This window comes from Streptopelia decaocto, assembly GCF_964273445.1.
Source record: "Streptopelia decaocto genome assembly, chromosome: 3".
NCBI lineage: Eukaryota > Metazoa > Chordata > Aves > Columbiformes > Columbidae > Streptopelia > Streptopelia decaocto.
In genome coordinates this window covers 96,282,386-96,305,996 of record NC_138656.1, presented here as the reverse complement: position 1 = coordinate 96,305,996, position 23,611 = coordinate 96,282,386, and the positions used below count along the sequence as shown (strand labels likewise).

The 23,611-nt window shown below is 40.4% G+C and overlaps 2 protein-coding genes across 15 annotated transcripts in view; one reads left to right on the top strand and one right to left on the bottom strand.

Annotated features, from left to right (window-relative positions):
• Positions 1-3,882, bottom strand: part of CILK1 (ciliogenesis associated kinase 1) — a 26,068-nt gene extending 22,186 nt beyond the window's left edge. For 5 of the 12 annotated variants that reach the window (XR_014183762.1, XR_014183763.1, XR_014183764.1 and 2 more), the window contains exon 1: positions 1,329-1,474. The gene's annotated coding sequence lies outside the window, so the exon portion shown is untranslated. Of the gene's footprint in view, positions 1-808; positions 860-971; positions 992-1,328; positions 1,475-1,589; positions 1,676-2,962; positions 3,055-3,218; positions 3,509-3,762 lie in introns of those variants that run through there. The other 7 variants (XM_082049571.1, XM_082049569.1, XM_082049568.1 and 4 more) reach the window with 7 other exon arrangements.
• FBXO9 (F-box protein 9) lies at positions 3,818-23,611 on the top strand. 3 transcript variants are annotated; one of them, XM_082049593.1, is made up of 14 exons: positions 3,821-3,988; positions 7,813-7,890; positions 8,865-9,023; positions 9,460-9,517; positions 11,391-11,490; positions 13,889-14,019; positions 16,852-16,966; positions 17,691-17,809; positions 18,103-18,193; positions 19,161-19,256; positions 19,994-20,087; positions 20,831-20,985; positions 22,241-22,389; positions 22,808-23,611. In XM_082049593.1, exons 1-13 carry the CDS (start codon positions 3,986-3,988, stop codon positions 22,347-22,349), a joined length of 1,308 nt encoding a protein of 435 aa, XP_081905719.1. In that variant the 5' UTR covers positions 3,821-3,985; the 3' UTR covers positions 22,350-22,389; positions 22,808-23,611. The 3 variants fall into 3 exon arrangements, with proteins under 3 accessions (XP_081905720.1, XP_081905719.1, XP_081905718.1); XM_082049594.1 differs by lacking the exon at positions 22,808-23,611 and having other exon boundaries at positions 3,818-3,988; positions 20,857-20,985; positions 22,241-22,790; XM_082049592.1 differs by lacking the exon at positions 22,808-23,611 and having other exon boundaries at positions 22,241-22,790.

The following is a 23,611-nucleotide window of genomic DNA, read 5'->3' as shown; positions in this document are numbered from 1 at the left end:
GGCAAACATAACTGCCTACTCCTTACTGTGGATACTAATTTAAGACCCTCTCTCTTCCACAGCCACTGATTTTCACAGAACTTGTAAGAAATTATCAGGATTCCAACTCTGCTGTGAAACATGACCAAAACAGACAATAGAACTGAAATATTTTTGAGGCACAAAGGGGAGGCAAAGAACCTCAGAGAGGAAAAAACAGCCAGAAAATAGAGATTTCAGTGAGGAATGCATGTTAAAAAACATGCCAGGATGCACAAAAGTTAACATGGTTCCTATGGAAGCACAAATCCACTGAACAAAACCTAAATACGGTCATCTTTGGTTAATTACATCAGTACCATTTCTTGTTGGGCTCAGTAGTGGAGTTGTTTTCAAAAGTCTGTTTTATTCTGCAAGATTTATTTTCTGTCCTTACCGCCTCCTGCTATGTCTCACTTTCAACTATGAGTATAAACTAAGCCTTAGACCGCTTCACCTAAGTGGAGTCCCACTGAAAAGAGCACGAGTCTCCGCAAAGCAGTTTGCAGAGCTACAACATGTACAACCTAGCCTAGAACAAAAAATCTAGGCAAATTCGCATCATTGGGCATGTAAATACAAACTGCAAAACTGTCTTGAGTAAAAGACTGTGTTGACACTAAAAAGAAAACAGTAAAAGCCTTATTTTCACCACATTGTAACGCTGCGTTCAGACTGTACCTCGCCTGTTTCCCGCCCCCCCGCTCCGAAATCAGCCAGCAAAGCCCCTTTAAAAGCAACCCTAATTTAATGTACCAAGCTTACTTCCTGAAGTATAACTCAAACTTACTATTTCGCATATGAACATGTTAAATGAGAATCCTCTCCCGTTCGGAGGGCTGCAGCGCTAAGAACTGAAAGTGAAACTGGCTCACTCTGCCCAAGCTGAGAAACGCAAACAGTAAACAACCAGCAAGTGCCTTTTAAAATGTGTCCTGTGCTTCGGCAATAACCTGGAGGTGTTACTAGCGGGATGCACAGAGACGGGCGGGGTTTCCAGCCGCGGGTTTCCAGCGGTGTTGTCCCAGCAGCCGCTGTTTGTTTGCTGGTGAAGGCTTTGGGGTGCCCCTGGCGCTGAGAGCCGCGCAGGAGCAGCGGGGGGCCGGGGGCATTAGTGCGATAGCGGGGGGCAGCCCCGGGCCCTGCGCCCGCCCGCCGCCACAGACCAGCTCGGGGCTCCCGCCCGGCCCTCACACCGAGGCGGTGACCGACTCCCGGCCCCGACACACGCGAATAACCCCACTCGGTCATTTATGGCCCTGGAACGCTGCGCTTCCCTCCCGCCGTACGGATCCCCGCGCGGTACTCACGGCGTGCGCCTCTTCCCTCCTCCAGCCGAGCCCCAGCCCGCGGAAGCCGCACCGAGGCCCCTAATGGCGGCGCCGCGGCCCCGCCGCCCCCCGCGGCTGCCACCGCGGCCCTCTGGCCCAGCCTGCGCCGCCCCGGACGCGCTGCGGCCCACGGCGGCCGCCGAGCCCATGGCGCGGCCCGCCGCGCCCCCCGCCCCGGCCGCTCCCCGCCCGCCGGTGGTGGGGCTCCCCGCGGGGGGATAGCGCCCCACGACCGCTCACCTCCGCGCCGCCCGGCCGGTCCCCTCGCAACAGGGAGGGCAGCGAGGGCCCGCGGGCCTCGTTGCCGCGGCCTCGGCGGCGCGGATGGTTTAGGGGTCTCCCCAAAAGTGGGCGGCTGTCGGGGGGTCGCAACAGACGGTGGAGCAGCACAGCACTACTACTGCCGGGGGGGGATTATGGCTGAGCTGGATTTTAACGTAATTAAAAAAAATAATAATAAATCCTCTGATGACCGGCCTCTCTCACACCCCCAAGAGGAGTTTAAATAACAAAACAGGGACACAGAAATGCCAAAATGTGAACACATGGCAAGAATACCGACGTTTTAACCACTGCCCAGGGGGCCTAAGCTTTCCCCAGCTGAGGGGACCCTGGCTCCAGTAGGGTCAAGCTAAGAAATGGAGGCGGGGGAGGCAGAAAGGAAACTCAGAACAAAGAAAAATTGGCCTTGAGCAGCTGATCATCAGATTTGACTGTAATAATGATTCTGTAAGTCCTAGCTTCTTTTTGCATGTCTTCATTTAGGTTTTAAAAGTAAAACACAGAATTACTTCCCGGTGTTTGCAAGACAGGGTGAGCTGGTAGCATAATTCAGGAGCATGGCACAGCCAGCTCCTCTCGTTGGGGAGTATTCTACATCTGCAAATCCCACAGTGAAATACACTTATTTAAGACATTAATTCGTTAAAAAGGTGTGACGGAACTCTGAAAAGCTCTAGATGCCCCAGCCACCCACATCTAAATAGAGACTGGTCTTTGGAACATTTATGCTTCCTACACTGAAAAAAAGAATAATAATGAAAATGGTTAAAATTATCTCCTAGGGACATGCATGACTCTCAGTGAAGCCAGTAGGAGCCGTGCATACTTACTTGGAAAGATTGCTGCTTTGAGTCATCCCTATTACATCTCATGCATAAACATGTACCAGTACCCAGCCCAGGGACAGCCCTAGTGCCCTGTTTTCCTGTTGCCAGAGGCTTCTTCACACCCAGGCAGGAAAAAAGCCCAGCAGCTTTGATTCCAACCCTGAACTAGAAAGCAGCATTAAAGATAACCAGTTGTATTCATGATTATCTGAAAACCGCATCTGCACTGCTGTCATCTCAACCATTCACACAGAGTCCACCACCATGCCAGTACCCAGAGGCATCCCCAGCCCTCCCACCCAAACCACCCTGCAGTCCCCCACCACCTCCAGCTGCCCAGCCAGGGACGGGGACTGGTGAGGCAGACAGCCCCATCACCTCTCACACTCTCCGCAGAGCAGCTCTACAGCCACCAGGATCTGAAACCCATTGCAGGTGCCCAGTTCCTGCACCACTCAACCGCCCCTGGCCACAGCCACCTGCCCCACTGCCATCTCCAGACACCTGCCTCCTTTTGCTCCTAAAAACCTTCAGGGCTGTAGATACAGGTAAGGGTTCACAGGTTATATGTAAAGACCCACACATCTGGTTTTCTTCTGAAAAAAAAAAAAAAAAACAGAACATTACTGTAACACAGATTCAACCCCCCAGTTTTAGTCCTATTTTATAAAACCTGACGAGGTGCAGAGGGCGCACATACTGACAGCTCACTGAACGGGACGCGCAAAGGACATTCACGTGACCTCAGCAACATTATTACCTACACAACCGCAGTACTAGCCACTCCTTTGTTACCGGGGTTTTAATTTGTCTCTAACGAGGCCCCGCTCTGCCCGCAGCCACAGGGGAAACGGCTGCTCCCGCACCGAGCCCTGCTCCTGCCGACAACGGGCCGAGGGGCCGCGCCGAGGGGGTGGGAGGCCGCCCGCGGGGTTCGGACATCGCCGCCTTCCCTCGGCTCCCGCACCGGAGCAGCGGTGACGTCCTGGGCCGCGCCTCAAGCAGAGCACCGACCCCGCGGGGAGCCGGCGCCGGCTGCCGGGACCGCCGCCCGCGAGGACTACACTTCCCGGCAGCCTCTGCTCCGCCGCCGGGCGGGGTCGGCCTGGGGAAGCGCCGCTTCCCAGCCGGCACGCCCGCAGCCCAAGGGTGTGTCGCCCGAGGACTACATTTCCCAGCAGGCAGCGCGCCGCAGCGCTGCAGCAGAACAGGCGGTGCGGGGCTGCGGTGCACGCTGGGACGAGTAGTCCGCGCGGCCGGCGTCCGCGTCTCAGAGCGGCCCGTGCGTCAGGCGGCGCTCTGACCTTGCGGGTTTGTCTGGTCGCGTGTCTCCGCTGCTCCCGGTCCGCCTGCCCCTCACTCGCCGGGAAGATGGCTGCTGTACGCAGGGCCCGCAGTTACTCCCGCTGCGTGGTGCGCTTCTCCGACCGAGAACTCTGCTAATTTCCCCCCGCGGGGAGGACACACGGACCGAGCGGGGGGGCAAAGACCCCCGGGACGGGACAGCGCCGCCCGAGCGTTGGCAGCATGGTGAGCGGGCCCAGGCCGGCCGTGCCCTGCGCCCCGCTGCACTGCGGCCTGGGGCGGGGGAGGGACCGAACCGGGAGGCGGCGGTGGGGGCTCGGCCGCTGTGGCAAATGCGGGCGGAGGCCGGCCCGGCCCGGCCCCGCCGCCGAGGGGCTGAGGCGGTACGGGGTGTGTGCCCGGCGGCTGGAGGAGCGGCCCCCAGCCCCGCTGCTGCCGGGCAGCCCTGCCCTGTCCGCCTGCCCGCGGGGCGGCCGTGGCGCCCGGGGGCTGTGTGGGGTCGTGGCCGGGATCGCACGGCCGATGACTGCGCCGCACGGCGGCACGGCCCCCTTCCGCTGAGGGGTTTGGGCTGATGAGTGGGGCTGCTGGGTTCAGGACCGATGTAGCTGTCTGTAGAAACACCGGAGCAAATCCCTGTGACATTACAGATGGGCGTGGCCCACCTTTCTCTTTCTTTCCTCAAAAAACATGGCATGAAGTCACTTGGTAATTTAAAGGGGTCTGTGAGCCAGGCACTCTGCGTTTGAGTTTGTGATTTAACATATCAGGAATAATGTTTGGTTCAATATTGCTTTTCTGACTGCACCTCAATGTGGGTTCAAGTATCCATGATGAGAACTTGATCATTCAGACTTAAACTATTTCTGTAATTCAGGAGCTCTTAAAACTCCTTACTACTGTGATTACAACTCTTTTTTTGAACACAGTGTTGCTTTTACCACATTGACAGAAAAATTGAGTGACCTCCTCGTTTTTTTTTGTAATACCAAGCAGAACGTTTGCTATCAGTCACTGTTTCACTAAGTCATGCTTGCTTATCCCTTCATTCAGTACAGTTCACATGTAGCCGTGTTCAGTTGGTGACAGTCAACTTTGAACTGTTTGTGATCTTGGCTTTCTTTAGCTGAAACAAAGATCTGAACTATTGAAGGACTTGGCATTACAGACAGTTTAGTAAGTGATTGTTGTGCTCTGAGGAAATTGGCATGCAGTTATTGATTGCAAAAGAGTTAAAACAAAGCTGGGCAAATAAACTAGTTTTGCATTTGGCAAATGATTATACAGCTTTGCAATCAAATCAGAATCAAATCAACTCAGCTGACTTCTTTTTACAAGTTGCAGTCTAATTCAGATGTTTGCTTTTGACACGTTGACCTTTTGGTCTGGACTGGCTACCACTTTTCTCATGGAAAATTATTTGAACTGATGGGTACACACTAAGGGTGTCTCACTTTCAAGCTGGATAAAGTCAGTGTTCCATATGACAACCAACTTGTAGCAGAAGGGATGCCAGCAGCATAAAGATGAATCCATTAGATCTATCCACCAAGTAGCGGTTACAGTGCAGTGTTCTGTGAACTTCAGAAACTGTAACTACAATTTAAGTATTGTGTCAGACATGGAGGCAGTTTTTACAAGTTAAAACCTGCTTTAGTTGTGGTCTCATGATCTGTCTGTTATTGAAGATCCTTGCTTCAGCAATACCTGTGTTTGCTCATTTGTTTTAGCAAAACCATAGGGTTTCAGCAGATCAAATAGTGAAGAGGTTGTTAATAGAGATCGGTTTTCTGGTTCAGTTAGCCATGCAGTAGCTATGTGAATGAATTACTTTACTGGTGAATTTAGAGGGATGGCCACTTAAGCTGCCACTGCTGCCAGAAGACAAACCTTTGATATGAGAGACTTCAGATCACAGGGGCACTCAGTACAGAGAAGGTAATGACAAAAAAAAAAACTTTGGTTGTAATCAACTTCGTTGTGTTTTTTGGCAGCTTTTGGGCTGTGGACTAGATCTTCATAGTATGGTGTATTTTTTGTTTTGTTTTGTTTGAGAGCACATTTACATTTTAAAGAGCATTGAATGACGTTTTGGAAGCAGTTGGTCCAGAACTGTGATTGACAGTTGACTCAAAAATGAGGGAGAAGTAGGGCAGTTGAACAGAGACAAGGGGAGGAAAATCAAGACTCTTAAACAGATTACTGAAACAAAAAGTTTTTGAACATGAGGCAAACTTCAGCCAGCTTCATAAGCTTCTAAATAATTTGAACTCTTGCTCTTAAATTAGTTTATTTACAGACTTCATGAGTTAAAGGTTTTAATGGGTGTACCTTTATGCACAAGAAGATAGTGTGTTGATTTAGTTTAGAAATAACTTTACTAGTCTCTGCATTTTGCAGATAAAACCAGGCATTTTCTGCCCGGACTGGGAGCTAACTAGACGGAATTCAGCTGCGAACCAGAAGCCTTGCATGCTGCGCAGGCGGGAGTAGGCCTTATTTGTGTCAGCCCAGCGCCATAATAATGCACTTACAGGCATCCATTTCAGTGCTGGCTCGTTCCTAGGTATCTCTGCTTGGCCAGTGTAGACATAATCCCTGGATGCTGAAATAATGTGATGATAGGATTGCTGTACTCATAGACATTAACTGCCTGCAATCAACTTCTGGAATGAAAAACCATGAAATTTCTAAGTTATTTGCTGCTCGCACAGATTTGCTTTGGAGCGTTCTGGCTTAACTGTTTTTTCCACTGAGAAATTAAAAATGCACAGCCTTAAGATCAGAGTGTAAAAACAGATGCAATATCTGTTTATTTTAACCAACCAACACTGCATTGTTAATTGTAAAAGATAAATTGACTGAGACATTAGTGAAAATAAGTTTATAGATGACCAGCCGTGTAAGTTTGTGGAGCTGAGCTCCAGGGAAGTGCTTATCACCAAGACAAAGAGATTAAATGTTGCCTTCTCATCAGGTTTGCCAATGTAGTTTGTTCATGAACTTCCAGATGCTATAAAAATTTTATAAATTTTCTGAATACAAAATGCTTTGATTTGCACTTTTTTAAGTAGTTATGGTAATCTTAATGCCAGGTTTAACTTCTTATCATCTCACTTTGCTTTAGGTACTTGCAGAACTATAGAATTTCAGGGCAGAATGACAGAAAAACTGGGATGTTTCAGCTGCAGAAAGAACTTTAAACAAATATCTTAGTCTTTGTTGAAGTGGTTTTTTTTTTTCCTTGCTGACATCTTGATGCTGTTGTAATTGTAGTGGCTCATCACTGACAATCAGAATTAGTTTTTATTTGGTTTAGTATAGGTTCCATAATCTAAGGATATTTGACAATGAGAATATATTTGCATGTTTTTAAGTTTTGCTCTTAAACTAGCTGTCTATCTCCTACATAGAACCCTGTTAAATTTAGTTAAATGTCTTACTTAAGGTCTTATTTGTGTAACCTGTCTCACAGCAGTACTGTAAATAAAACCAGCTGTCAAGCTCTCATGCTGTCTTTTTGTGTTCTGTTTACTTTCACATGCAGTTTTTGAGATTGCACATATTGTCCCATAATTTTCATAAAGTATTCTTATGCAAAGCACTAGTCTTTTTGTGCTTTTGTAAATATTAAACAAATAAAAAACTACTGGTTATCTTTACAATGAGAAGATAGTGATTGAATTTTAATTAGTAGTACACCACTGTTTAATACTGAAGCTTTGGTTCTGTGCTTTGACTTAGACACCAAGTGTATTTATTCTGGTATTATAGCATATAAGCCTTCAGGTGATACAAAACTGTGTTGGATTGATGTGACTGAAATGCAAAACTCAACTTCATTGTTTAATAGGAAAGTGCAAACAATACCAGTATTTTAAGATTAATTTTTATCGTCAATTAAGATTGATCTGTTGGGTAGGTGAGCAGGGTGGGGAAAAGAGCAACATGCTATATTTTTTTTTGAGTGTCCATGACAGTCATGCTTTGTGGATGTGCTATAGGGACTTATGCAGACTGTATAATCATGTCTGACTGCTCTCTACTAGGCAGAAGCTGAAGAAGATTGTCACTCTGATTTGGTAAGGACCGATGACAATGAAAGATCCGGTGAAGCAGATCTTCAGGTATGTCTCTCATGGTAGTGTTTTTTACAAACATAGTACTGCTGTGATTTAAGCTGCATTACTTACGCTCCTTTAGTTACCACATGTTTGTTGATCTGACAAATGCTTGATCTGTGTGTCCCTCCAAAAGCAAAATAGATCAATTTTGCATTGTGCTCCAAATGTCAAATTCAGCCTTCAGTTGTCTGTGGAGATGAAAAGAAAGTTTGTGGCAGATTTGGAATTTATTTGAAGAACTGTAGAAATTGGACAACAGTTTCTGTATGGATCAAATTCCAGTTTAAGTTGTCACTTTCTTCTGGATAGTTTGATAGAAAAGTGAGTTCTCTTACAATACTAGATTTCTATGTAGTTGCCCCCCAGAAGTCGTGATGATTGGAAGGGACATGTAAAGGGTAACTTCAAAGATGCTGAAAAAAATGCATGGCGAGAATTATAACTTCTTATTGCACAGAGCATAGTCCTTTTTTTTTTACAAGAGAACAGAGTGTGAGGTCTTTCTTGTATATTGTATAAATGATGGCTTTGATTGTAATAAAGCTTACTATGCTTGTGTACAAAAAATCAGGTTTTCTAAATTTTCATTTCAAGAGTTAATTGACTTCTTATTTAAGAGAACTCTGCATAAACAAGGACAAACATTGTGTGTAGGAAGGATACTTTTCTATGGAGTCGTAAGTGATTACCTTAGTACTGACAACCTCTTCCTGAAACATCATTTTTTCTTTTGAGGCGAACAGTCCAGATAAAAGCGCTTCTGTTATTGAATGAAATTGAAGAAGTACTTGTGCATTAAAAAAAAAAAATACTATAAAACAATTGCTAACTCTTGTGTCTAAACTCACTGAAATTATTTAAGACTTGGAAGTGTAAAGCATAATTTTGAAACTCTTTTTTGTGTTTGTACTTTGTAATTTCTTCTCAGAAGATATCTGAATATGTGATACTAAAACAGAATTAACTGGATTTTCTAGGCGGAGCTTCAGATGTTCAGAGCTCAGTGGATGTTTGAGCTTGCCCCAGGTATGAGTTCTAGTGGGTTGGAACCTCTGCCATGCAGAGCATCTTCAAGAGGACCTGGAGTAAAGTCTGTAGATGCCAGAGGGAAACAGGAGATAGCAAAAGAGGAAAAGGTACGAAAAAAAAAAAGAGAAGTATAATTTTGGGGTTTTTGAGTGTGTTAATATGGCAGTATAATTATCCTAAAAGCTAATGCTGAATTAAATGTAGAGAAACAACAGAGGTGTTTAACCTGTTGTCTCCATACCAATGTGTTTCCATAATGCTACACTGATTTTTCTAGTTTTTATACTTCACTTTGTGTCACCTTCCACATCTGCTTTCTGAAGGACTGTGGGTAAGGGCAAAGTAACAGGAACGGGGGTAGTTTGTTGATTGGGAATTCCAGTTATGGCTTGTATCACGAGTATGTCTTCTCACTCTATTTGTGGAATTATTTTATTAATCTGTTTCACAGGGTACAGTAGATAAGATGAAAAATAAGTCAAGTGACAATGTACTTGTATTTGTAAGGAATTTAAGAAGTGTTCTGTGTCATGTATTGTGCAGGCAAAAGAACTTTTCCTGAAGGCGGTGGAAGAAGAACGAAATGGGGCCCTTTATGAAGGTACTATGGAAGTCTACAACAGACACCCTTAATGCAGAGGAATCTAACACTCTGATTTATGTGCAAGATTGCATGATGCCAGTGAACTTAAATTGCAGGCTACTAGTAATTTGAGAGCTCAGTTATTTGGATAAGCAAACAAGTTTGCTGTAAAAGGAACCATCGTAGTTCTAAGGTTGACTAAGCTTTTTCATACCAACAGTTGCCAAGTAAATAAAAAAAAAATAGGAAAGCAGCCTATTTAAGCATTATGTATACAAAATGGAAGCTATAGCTTCATCTGCTGGAGTGCACTGCTTGTATGTTTAATACAGCAGTGGAAAAGTAGTAGCAGCCGGCAGAGTTGCATTCACAAAGGTGTTTTAGGCATCTGGGTTGCATGAATATCAATCCATTCTTTCTCAGTTGAATTTGGTTTGAGACTTAAAGAAACAAAACAAAACTGTTTCTATACATACACCTGTATCAGACCTTGGAGACACAGTCCTACGCCAGACACAAATATATTGCTGAGCACACGTTGGGACATCTGTTTGCTGACCACACTTTTATCTGCTGACTTGACCTGGGTCGCTAGAATCCAAGTGACATTTCAGCCTGCTGCTGAGATATGCTGATACCTGATGTTTGTGAGACACTTATGTGCAGCAGCTTATTCATGTTGAAGTACAGTACAGGCCTTGCTGCAAGATTAAATGCTAAAGTTGAGGCTGATCTCTGTTTAGCTGGCTGCTGGTTTTCCTCATCCTCACCAGCCAAAGGATACTGCTTGTCAGTCACCAGTGCTGACATGAACTCAAGGAAATAGGAACACTTACTTGCCCCAAACTCGTGCTTCTTAGACTCATTAGGGTGTCAAATTCTGACTTCCAAACTCACTGATGTTTTGGCTTTTGTTTTGTTTTTAAGGGTCCAAAATGAGGGAGAGTTGCCCTCTGGTCTTGGTATCACCATGAGAGAATACGGAGACATATAAATACATATATGATATTAATATTGGTATTTAAAAAGACTGAATGTACTTAAATTAAGGAGGATCCGCAGAGTTAACTCAGAAAAAAAGACATTCTGCAGCTTAAATAACAGTTTTTTCCTAGAAGGTGATTTTCTTGGGCCTGTTTCTGTATTCAGTGTTACGGCATCTTTGGAGTGTTAAAGGCAGAGGGACTTTGCTCTAAGAAGCCTGGTCGGTCTGATTTTCCTTCCTTTCCTGTAGTCTTGTGTTTGCTGCTGTCCTCCAGTTGGGTTCCTCACCCTCAGTGGCTTGAGTGGCTTGCTTCTGTGCCCTCTGTAGTTCTAAGGGTTTTGCCATAGTAAAATTTACTTGTTTTGTTTCTGTCGTTACGTACAACAATATTTTGTTGATCTTTTTCAGCTTTTTAATGTTACGTATGGCTGAATGACTATTTGTACTGTACTGTGTACCTGCATCATCTTTCAAATTCTCATTCATGTTCCCCATAGTTTCTTATGAATATAATGCCTAAAATCTTCACGACTTTTTGAGAAAGCTTCGTAAGTGCTGGGCCACAAAGGAAAATCAGGTCTTTGTAATGTTTTAATATAAAATTTTGTACTCCATAACTGAATTTGTAGTGGTTAAGGCAAATCTGTAAAAGCTGACATACATCTGAGAGCCCTTCACTCTGAAAGAATACATGAAGTCTTTAGTTTTAGAAATAGATGTTCAATATGCCTCTCTTCTTTATTGAACATAAGCCTTATCAGTTTAGATTAAATAAGATTTACTAGGCGAAGGCATTTTCTACCTTTTTATTCCTTTAACTGAAGCCATCTCTCTGTAAAAAAATCTTTGCTTTGATAAGCTAGTATAAGCATCAGACATATTTAAACATTAAACCTTTCTTTTCAGCCATCAAGTTTTATCGTCTAGCCATGCAGCTTGTACCTGACATAGAGTTTAAGATCACCTACACACGGTCCCCAGATGGTGATGGAGTTGGAAAGAGGTGGTGAGTATGAAAATTTACTAATTAAGTGCCTAGGAGTACTAAAACCTGAAAATTTGTTTCTAAAGCAGGTGAATGGTCTGCTGTCATACCCAGTTGTAAGTCTCTTAAAATTTGAAAAGCTTGTCTGCTTTCATTTGAATAGACTGCTTTATAGAAAGTTTAACAGATGTATTAGTCTAAGGAGGGCTTTTTTTTATGCTCTGGTTCAAAGAAGGTATTGATCTTGTTTGTTAATTCAAATGTAAGGATTACATATAGTTATGTTGTTACCAAAACCAACCAACAACAAAAACCACAAACAAACCAAACAAAAAAAAAACAACAAACAAAAAGAAAAAAGCATCAATCATTTTATTACTTTTGACCTCTGATGTTCAGATTTATAAATTATACATTTAGGATCATCCACAAAATTGCAGATGGCAAAAACATAAATTATTAAAAGCTTTGTTCCATGGAATAAGCATTGTAATTAAGCAAGGAAATATACTACTGTTCTTGTGCTGACTAACAGAGCCAAATTGGAACATTTCCAATAATTAAGGCAATACATTTAGAAGCTTATAGATTGTAATCTGAGTAGTCTGGTCTTTGGTCATGAGAATACCCCTAGCCTCAACACACCAAATATGTAGCAGTTTAAGGTTGACCTAGCTTGAGCTCAAGTCTTAAGGACAGGATTCAGGTTAGGGCCAAAACTTCTGTTACAGCTCAGCATACTGAAGACAAGTTCATGAATCAGAGCTTTCCAATTCACTGCTTACTGACAGCAGACGTAGATGCTGCTGACTGCTACAAGAAATCAGGAGTTTGAAAACTGAGAATAAAAGAGTAAAGTACAACCATGTCCTTGTGGTATTACTAGCTCAGTATTGTTGCCCCGGGGCAGTATAGCTTCAACGCAGTAGTTGACTCAGTATAAAAGAGTGAGATGAGCTAAGTATTTTATTTACAAGTTACTTTAGTTTCTGAATGCTTTGCTAGCATGACATCTTTGCTGTGTGTTTGTGCACTAGGAAAAATATTGGATAATAAACTACAGTCACGTACAAAAATTTGTTTTCTTAGGATTATTTTCTTATTTTAGCATCACTCTCTCCATTCCCTTAATTAAGCCTCTCTATTTCCCACTTACTGTATGAATTTTCATTTAGTTTTGTAAATGTTGCTGCACCATCCTGCGCACTATGTGACAGTGGGGGAAAACCAGCCAGTATTCTTAATTGTTGTTTAAAAGCAGTATTTGTAGAGGTGTGTCTTTTCAAGAGACTCTAGTTGTGCCTTTGCTTTCTGAATTACTGTTGTAGGTGTTTCATACAATCTTGGTGAGGAAAAAACAAATTACACCATTACATTTGAAAAAAAGCAATTTACAGTGTGGCCTGAGACTGGCCATCCTACTCATCAAAATAAAGGAAGGTGTGTTGTGTATCATCTTACTGTGGTCTTCTTTATGACAGGCCCAAACATAATTGTCTTTTCTATAATTCTTTAAACCCATTGGTAGGTCTGCTAGTTGCTTGCTTGCATTCTCAGCTCGTTCGATCAAGCTTGTTTAGAGCAGAATTTAATAATATTAAAAAGTGACTGAAAGATCCCTTAGCTAGTTTGTATACCAAGGCAGGGGAAAGAAAGCTTTTTGTGATGAGATCAAGGAGAGTTGTGTAATTTGTGGTTACTTGGAGCAAGCAAGCATGTGCCCGTTAAATGATGATATTATGACATACAACTTAAATTCAGATTTTTTTTTTTATGTGGTAATGTTCTTTTATCTTTAATCCTTCAAATGTACTGATGAGTAGCAAGCATATTACTTTTGTTCTGCCATCTTGTTCTTGATCCTGAATGTTTTTTATGTCTGCCTGTCTATAGCATTGGTAAAAAATAGTTTTCCTAAATGAAAGTTTTCCTTCATAATTGATGAATAAACACACTGAAGATCACTCTTGACTGAATAATGCAAGAGTAAAAAAAATCCTTAGTTGTTTTCAGTGTCCTACATTGTAACAAGGATTACAAAATATAGCTTTCTGTCAATTATGGTAAATTATTTCCCGCATATGGCCTATCTTAGACAAAGCAAAAGATCAGTTTTCTGTTTCAGTGGGGTCAGGCAAATCTTCAGTGACTTCTGAAACCAGTGAACCATGAACTCTCAAATCCAAAATAAACTGGAATTTAATGAAAAAATAAGTGTTACTGTCAGATTGGTTCCAGTAAAATGTAAATGGACTTGATAGGATTATAGTAGTTGTTTTATCATATGATGAAATGAGATTATTTAAAAACATACTGGAGACAACTACACTGAATGAGGTTAAGACAGCGAATTGATGCCAAGATACGGACATCTGTTGGTGTGTTTTGTCCAATTGTGTTGGCATTTTCCCTTTTCTAGTGTCGAGGATAACAAAGAGGATGACAAAATGGCTGATCTCCTGTCGGATTTCCAGCAGCAGTTAACTCTTCAGGAATCTCCAGTCAAACTTTGCCAGCCCGAAGTTGATGTCAGCCAGACCCATATCTCAGGTATGAGATAAGATGATCTGTAAGAGGTCAGAGGCAGAATTTATAGAGATGTTTCACTCAGACTTTATTAAGACATTTGTCTCCTTCATTCTAAAGCCACCTTTAAAGAAGTGTACACAATATCTATTTACTTCTGTAGTTAGATGTGAGGGGAAAAAAAGATCATTAACGAGCTAAGCAGATATTTTTCTCATACATGATTTTGCCTTTCTTGCACAAGTAGATTTTTTCGGGATCAGAGTCGTACTTAAAAGTAGCATCTTAAAGAAACAGACTTGCTGAAGTACATGTATTCCAGTTTTCCTTCCCGTTAATGTTTGAAAAAGTAAAATGTGGGTTTTTTTTGTTTTGGTTTATAAATATTTATTACAATTCTTAATTGTGAATAAGAGACAATTGTTCTGTGAAGAATATGCATAAATGCATTTATTGTTTTTATCTGATTCTGTATCAGATTTTTCAAACAAATATATTTTCAGGTTCAGCAAGACTATATAATATGGCTAGAAAGGCTTTTGAGGGTTAGTGATTTTCAGTGCTTCAGTTCTAGGGTAGTCATCCTGTGACTTCCTTATGAGATCTAAATTACAGAGAGCACTTGTAAGCTATGAACTCTCTTAAAATGAGATGCCTCTAAAACGTGTGTGTTTTGCATCCCACATTATCAGTTGCTCTTGGAAATTGTGGCCTGACCTCCTCTATTCTGCTCAAGGAAGGAAAATAAATGCAGCAAGCTGTTCAAGTCAAAACATAAAGCAAATGGGATTTTTAAAAATTATTTTAACAACTATGGCATTATACACTGGGAAAAGCATCTTCTGTTTTTTTGCCAGCAAAGTCAAGATGTTGTAGACATTGCTATAAAGTGATCTCAGGAGATGTCTCATTGAGCAGCAGTCTTAGTCTCTTTCTAGCCTTCCTGCCAGTCCTGTGTTACAGTGTCTTGTTTACCAACTTCTTTATAGCAGAGTGAGAGCTGTTCAAATCATGTTGTCTGCTTCAAAAGTTGGTAGGCTGGAAAGGAGCTCTCTTGGTCATCACAGTGGTACAATAGTCACAAATCTCAGCAGCCCAAGGAAAACTGGAACAATATGAAGCAGCAGATCTAGATGAATTGATTTCCTCTATTCCATTTTACTTGTTATTGGTGTTCCTAATGTTATAATACTGGTTAATGTTTAGTACAGCACAGGATCAGACCTCTGTATGGAACTGATGTACTGAATATAGTTACTTCCCCTCTGTAGCGTATCATGAATTTTTCATAGTAGTTTGGTTTTTTGTTTTTTTCTTTCACACGAGTAAGGCTTTGGACTAAGATAGCATTCTTTGCCAGAAATACTATGTGCCCAGTATTTGGAGCAAAGTGTCTTAACAATTCCTAGTTTACTGGAAACTTAGAAACATGGATGGTAAGATAGATAATCAAAGGCTTTGGCTGACCGGTGACTGTCAGGATGGCAGATGTATGTATACCTGTCAGCAGATATTTAAGCCTCTGTGTCTCCTGTTCTTCAAGACATTAAGAGCTCAGATACTGAAGAGCTCTTAAATTTCCAGAGACTATTTTGTATCTTGTAGCAATAAAGGCATCTGCACAATTTTTGTTTATATTGGAACATTAATTTAATGATTGCAAATACAGGCAATATAGCAAATTTATGACTTGTCAATAATAAAATGTAGAATTAAGTCAGATCCATGAAACCAGATGTGTGTTAAATGACTACAGAAACTGGTGCCCAATGACGTGTATGTACTTTTTATCATGTTAGTATCCTGAAATGTGAGACTTAAGTTTCATCAACTTTTATAGCAAAAACTGTCTCATTCGATTTGTGGGAGTGCAGCAACACAGTTTTTTAAAAAGCATGTCTTTTTACTAACAATCGGAATTCCGTTAAATTGCAGTTTCTACCACAGCATTTACAGTTATACTGTTTAATGTACTTTTGTGCCGCTCAGCTGTTTTCTCCATTTGATCTCAAAGCAGTTAGACTAAATAAAATCATCAAGTCTTATGTGCATCTGGTGATACAGTTGCAACCATAGGCTCTGGGAAGCAGCAGTAGTTGAAAATAAAAGAAGTGTAACTCCTGATGCTATTAGTGAACAAGATTATACACAACTGAAGCAACAGAAAAGACTTAGGGAGGCTGAAAGGTATTCGATGTAATTTTGGCTTATTTTCCCAGGGCTTTCTCACTGAACTTTTAATGCTGTGAAAAATTTTTTATATGATCTTGTGGAGCTTTCATGAGGATTGTGTCATCTTTTATTACGTTAGAAAAAGCCATTCAACACAACAATGCTGTGTGATACCATTTTAAAACACTGGAACTGTACCACAACATATAGAGTGGTATCATATCAATTTTGCGGTGAATAGGTTGTCCTTAGGACCTCTTCTCCAACACAGAACCTGACCTGAGCTGATTTCGCTTGTCATGCAGGAGCATTATGCTTTGAGGTAATGTGACACACTAGGACAGTTTGAAGAAAATACTGCTTTGGAGGCACTGTGGATGTGCGATACGTATGTGGAAGTTTTAGTGTAATGCTTTAGAGTTGTGGATATTTGTACTCTAAAACTATGTTTTATCCTATAATCTTACCATAATGCACTTTCAACCCCTGATTTTTGTTCTTTTGTTATTCTAATATATAGTGACTGTTAAACCTTTTTTTTTTTTCATGGCATCTGGCTACAGTGTGAGGAACTCAGATTTTATTATGGCAAGTCAGAACTTCAGTAATGGTCAACCCTGGGATTATAGGTGAACTATTGATTTACAGGTTACCATCTAACAAGGGGTTTTTTTCTCTTTGCAGTGTTGCCTATGGAAGTACTAATGTACATTTTCCGATGGGTGGTTTCGAGTGACTTGGACCTAAGATCATTAGAGCAATTATCTCTTGTTTGTCGAGGATTTTACATTTGCGCCAGGTATTGCACATAAGTTATCTAGAGTGAAGCTTCTCTACTCTAAGGAAGAAAAAAGAGCTCTTTTTATGCTTAAGCATATGTAAACAGTATGGAGAAGTGGATAATAAATCCATAGAGCGAAATTGTCTGTGTTGGAAAGGTGGTTTTTGGGTTTTGTTTTTGTTTGTTTGTGGGGTTTTTTTGTTTGTTTTCCCTCTTCCTTTCCCTTCCCTTTTCCCTTTGGCGTCTAAATTGTACATGTAGGACTTTTTCTTCCCATGGCAATTTTCATGTTACACTCCTCACAGTGCCAATCAGCTTTTGAATACACCACTAAATGATAGGTTAGATAGATGGCTTCACTGTGATGGAAAATGTTGCTCAAAGTCTTACTTGCTCGACCATGTTCGAAAGTCAGAGTTGCAGGGTCTCCAAACTAATGTCTGTTGTGTCATCATCCTCATATGGCCACACAGAGGAGTGCCTGGCTGCTGCAATGTTTTTGTTCCGTCCTTGGCTGAAAATTTCATTGTGTTCTTCAATTTTACTGGGAGAAGGCAGTGGCTTTCAAAAGCTCCAGGATTAAGTAAATTAGTCAATGATCTGAAATTATGAGCTATTGTTGTTCAAAAAAGTTTCTTTTAGTTGCCTCCAACTGAATAATGGAGTGTGTTACTTTGATAGAGAAAAGCTAAGCAAGGGTCACGAAAAAGTTACGAGGTTTATTTTTTCTCATTTTCACTAGAGATCCTGAAATCTGGCATCAAGTCTGTTTGAAAATATGGGGCAGGAGCTGCAATAAGCTTGTTCCATATGCCTCTTGGAGGGAAATGTTTTTGGAAAGGCCTCGTGTTCGATTTGACGGTAAGGTGTACTTTTGGAAACAGTTGTATTTTTACTGCATGTAACCGTGACAGAAGCAATCAGGTGGATTTGGTGTTTATGACGTCATTATTAGACCTAATCTGAATTTGTTTGGGCATTTGAATCTGTAGAACATCTGTAAAGAGAATGGAGGGGTGCCAGGGACAAAACAAAAAACTTTCATGTGTTTAAGTAACAAAAGACAAATAAAAAGTTTTATATTATTTGTTTTTTCATCTTAAATATTTTATGTATTTAATTTTTATTTGTATTTTTATCTTCCTTTTCTGTAGGTGTATATATCAGCAAGACAAAATACATACGTCAAGGAGAACAATCTCTTGATGGTTTCTATAGAGCGTGGCACCAAGTGGAATATTACAGGTAGAACTGTAGTACAATGAGTGAGTGAAATGTTTCTCTCTCTTAAGTTCTTTAAATCCAGCCCTTGATATCACAAACATTAATCATTCTTTAAAACTCAGTGGAACTACTACAGTGTGTAAAGCTATTTATATTTTTGAGAATAGGTCTTAAAAAATAGGATTTATTATTATAATTAGAGGTGGGCTTAGCAACACATTTCATCCTCAGTTATACCATTTCACTTGGATATAGCTTAAACAATAACAACAGTAATACTTATCCACAGGTTTCTTTCACCAAATCACTTCTACTTTACATTTATGATATAATAATTGTTTTCAGCAGAGGGAAAACAAGTTACTTTAAAATAATTTTCTTTTGACTTATGTGTAACCAATTGTAAATAACCAAGAGGCTGGGCTTTCTCAACTTGCTGTGAATACTTTGTCATTTATTTCCTCAGCCTGTGTTTCTGCTGTTCTTCATCTCGCTGTTCCCTTCTGCCGTCTGTTCTGAGGCTATTTCTGTAGTATCACAAACATCAGCATGGTATCTCAGTACTGTAAACATTTATCAGATCCCAGAACTTGAAAAAGTCCATATGACACTGTCCATTCTGTACTGATACTGTAATTAAGATTTTGTTGATTTGTCTCAATCAATGCTAGGAATGGAGAAACTTACTTGAGATTAGTTTTGATTCCAGGGTAGCCTTCCTGCTTTGATTAGAGGTGACAAAACTCCTGAACTTCTGCCCTTTTTCATAACTCTTCATAATTTGCTCTTTTAATCTTCAGAACTCTCTTTAGGTTTCGGATTTCTTTTTTTTTTTCTGTTATATCACCTATGAAGAAATATTTTTTTTCAAATCTTATTACCTACCAAGTTCTATATCCTCTGGGAAATATCCTGTGATTAAAAAAAAAAAATCAGAGAAAAAATAATTTGTTTTCTAGGTTTGTATTGTGTAATTATATTCTTGCAGGTATTTGAGATTCTTTCCAGATGGCCAAGTTATGATGCTAACAACTCCTGAAGATCCACAATCTATAGTTCCTCGCTTACGGACTAAAAATACAAGGTTATTAAAGTAAAATACTTTTATCTACAGTTTTCATCTTGCTTTTACCTGGCAGTTTGTATTTACTTCTGTATCAGATTGTATATACTGGCTTACCAAAACAAGACTAAAATACGATATTTTTATATTAAAATTTGGTCTTTATGCAAAGATATCTTTCATTTTAAGGTCCTGCTACTGTAAGTAGATTTCCTTTGCAGTTTATGTGATTTTCAACTTTTAGAGGAGGTAGATGGAATAATACGTGCTATTAGCTTGGTGGTTTTAGAATACTTTTAAAGATGCTATTTTGTTCTTGACTGCCTTCTCACAGTTCTTGACTGTTTGAAGTAGAGTGAAAATTTTGGTGTGATATGACTAAATCATTGCTTGATTTCTTTTTGATGTTTGCATGAACTTGTTAAAAACATAGAAAATTGTTTGTGACTTCAGAACACATTTGAGCTGTTCACCAGAAGTCTGAAAATATTTAGCAGTGGACTGGGTAGAAGTGACTAACTCACTTTTACTGTCCTACCTGGACAAATTAAAAGCAACTTTCCAAAATGTTTCCATTGATTCGTATCGTCAGTGAGCCTGCTACTTTACTAAATGGAAATTAAAAAATGTCCTTGATTATGATATGTAGTCAGTGCTCTTTCAATTGTTGACATTTGCATTATAAGACAGAGAACATTTGCATTTGAGACAGAGAATATTTTTATGTCCTTGACACTCTCTTCCTCTTAACCTTCCAGAACGGATGCAATCTTGCTTGGCCATTATCGCCTTTCCCAGGAAATGGACAATCAAACCAAAGTATTTGCTGTGTTAATGAAGAAAAAGGAAGAGGTAGGTAGCAGAAGAGAATAGAGGAAAAGTAGTTTAAAGAGGTGGCTTTTTAAGAAGTTTTTTCTCAGACCAAATATTTTAAGGCACCTGAAGATTTGCATTGCACCAGAGAATTAAAAAAATAATTTCATTTTTAAATGGTTTAAAATTAAATTATAAATGAGCATCGTAATTTAATGTACCTTTTTCCTGCATCTGTAATAACCTGTTTATTAAGACAGATAAATATCTCATTCACATTTGAGCAACAGTTCTCCCCCTTAGGCTTAATTGCTGTATGTGATGCTATTTAGGTAGTTTGTTAACATTGTTAACAAACAGAAGGGAAGGATGAAGAGGTCATTTTCTGAGATCATTTTAGACTCTGGCAGTTATATTCCACAGCATTAAATAAAACTAAATAAGCAGTATTCATTAATTGAATGATTTAGTCAATTTATTTACATCACAAAATTTTCAGATTAACAAAGTGTCTGTCAAGAGAAACTTGTGAAGAGTTAAAAGTGTTACACTACTTACAGTGAGTTTGCATAGTTTGGGTGGTGCCTTCCACACTTCTATTACTTTCTGTAAGAACTTCTTCCGTAATTAACAGCTAAATTGATGTATCTTAGAATCATAGAATCAATACCAGTACGTAGCCTTAAGTATAAGAGTTTAACAATACTTAGGCCTCGGGATAAATAGTTGCACAATATGTTATTTATAGGTCATGAAACTTCTCTTCTCTTCTCTTTGTACAGAAACCAATTGACTACCACAAATACAGGTATTTCCGCCGTGTTCCTGTGCAAGAAACAGATCACAGTTTTCATGTAGGACTGCAGCTGTGCTCCAGTGGGCGACAGAGATTCAACAAACTTGTCTGGGTACATCATTCTTGTCACATAACTTACAAGTAAGTACATGGGGAATAAGATGAAAGAAGGATACTTAACTGCAGAAACAGGTGGCATTGATTTGTCCAGTGCTAAGTGCAGAAGATGTAAAGACTGAGACTTCAGAGGCTTTAACAGAATGTCCTGAAAACAGTAACTGGTCCTGATTTGATATATTGTAATGAACTTCTACTTTAAGAAATCCCAAGATTTTAGTAACACTTTTTAATGGTATGGGAAGATTCCTCAGTAGTAGAATTGCAGTATTTTAGCTGTTTCAAGGATTTAGGAACAGTGTTTGAATGATTTCAGAACTGAATCAGGTTTGAATGACGTAGTGTGGTGCTAGTAATGGGATGTGGAAAACACATATTCATTAAGGTGTATTTATTTTTCTCTGTGGATGTGCAAGCTAGAAATGTCTGCACCCATCATATGAGAACTGTAGCACTTACAAACTGCATAATCCAGCACTGCAAAATATGGGCATGAGACCAGCCCTTCTGGTCACTAACCGTGGCCACTCTTCTTGCACCTGACACTGAATTACTGGCAAGTTGGATGTCCAGATGTTTGATGTTGGCATTTAGGGTGGATTTAGGCCTTGTCTTCCAGTCTGTTTTTAAAGGAACATAGCTCAGCTATTGGGCTGCAAGTATATAAAAGCTAGGAAGTAAACTACTGGTGGTTGGGAGTATAGGTAACTTCCATAAACACAAATATTGCTTTTATACAAACTAATATTTTCAGACGTAATTTATGAAGTTTCTGTACTGCTCAGGTTCTGCTGTACCTCTCAGCATGGTGGTATCCTTTTGAAACTAGAATAAAGATGAGTATAAAACACAGCTGGAGGATGTATGCTTTTGGTCACTGATATTCAGAAATACTTGGGTTTCTTTTTTAAAAAGTTCTGCAAACATACAAGTTATTGCTGTCCCTCTGTATTCTGAATTCAGGGTTCTAAGTGAAACAAATAAAAGTGGATTTTTTACTTCAATATTAATATGGTGACTTGAGTGACATCCTGTGCTGTTTCAAGTCTTGGAGCTAATAAGAACGGAAGGAAAAACTGGTTTATTTGGTATTTATATAGAAGTATAGTCTATATAGCGTGATTCATCCAACATTCACATGCTTTCAGAACAAGGCAGTACGAAAGATGCATTCCAGCTGTAATTTGGAGTACGCATTGTACTGTGGAACTTGATTGCTTTATTGAGGGACTTGAATAACAACTTGTCTCTAATTTAACTCTTATGGTACCCTTTGCAGATCGACTGGTGAGACAGCTGTTACTACTTTTGACATCGACAAAATGTACAGTCCTTTGTTCTTTGCACGAGTGAAGAGTTTTACTGCATTTTCAGAGAAGCCGCTCTAAGAAACACCTTTTCCTCTTACAGTTCTTGCATGAATAAAAGGTTGTAGCTAATGAGCACTTAAGTTATAAATGTGTATATATTTGGAACATTTTGAAATTCTGGGGAGTTTTTTGAAGGCAGCATGTTCTGTTTGATAATGAATGGCTGGGGTTTTGTTTTGAGATCAAGCTTGAAGAATTTGGCAACAAAGTTTTGTTGTTTGTTTTCATTTTGATTTTTAAACAGATTTTATAAATTGGTCTGTTAAAAATGTGAGTTCATCTGCCTGGACACTAGCTTGTCCAAAAGGAATTGTTATAGGAAAACCTCACTGTCCATGGGACAGTGTGTGTGATCTCTGGTGAAGGCTTGAAATCAGAAGCGGAGAAAGTTGTCTTATATCTGTTAAACTGTGTGGCTTAAAATAACTTCAAATAAATGTTTTCTTTAAATTAAACTTATTTTGTTTGCCTTTAAGATCTGGCATTTTGTCAACATCAACCTTAAGAAAAAACAATGAAGGGCAAGCAAGCATGAAGTAGAAAATGTACCTGCAGAGATACATCCGCACCAATGCAGTGATGTCAGTTGGTCACACATGTAATTTGATGTTGATGGAAGCTGAGTGGAGCCTTCTCGACAGGATGGGCACAGAGGGCAGAGGGCTGTGGGCAGTGAGTTGTTCTCCTGTACGGTAGGACGAGTTTGCAGGGTACGCAGCTCTGCGTGGGGAGTGTCACCACACGGTGGCGAAATGCTGGTGTGTACCACACATGCATTGGCACAGGTAAGCAGGGCTCACTTGGACGTGATCGGAATGTGTTACAACCCTTCATCTAACCTTGCTACAGATGCTGTAAATCCTTTGAGCATTTGTTGTACTATGATAAATGTTGAGGCTGCTGTAGATGTTCAGGTGCTGTGTACTGCTAATCATGAAGTGTACCTTGAGGTTCGGTGCAGGTACTGTACGCTGCTTCTCCGGCATGTATCAACTGGGGGGGTAGTGCAGACACTGTAATGCTGCTTATTATATATGTATCTTTGATTCTAAAAGAACTGAAGCTTTTTAGTGTAGTTTTTTAAAGCCATTTTGCTTAATTTACCTTTGAACATCTCATTTCAAAATACTGACCTGGGCTTGAAGACTGAAATGTGAAAGCTGGGGAAAGAACTAGACTTGTTCCATAATTTATAAAGTGTATCTTTGCAAGGAGCTACGTGATTAAAAATAGATCAATAAATCATGATTTTGAACACGCAATCCCTTGCAATTTCTTAT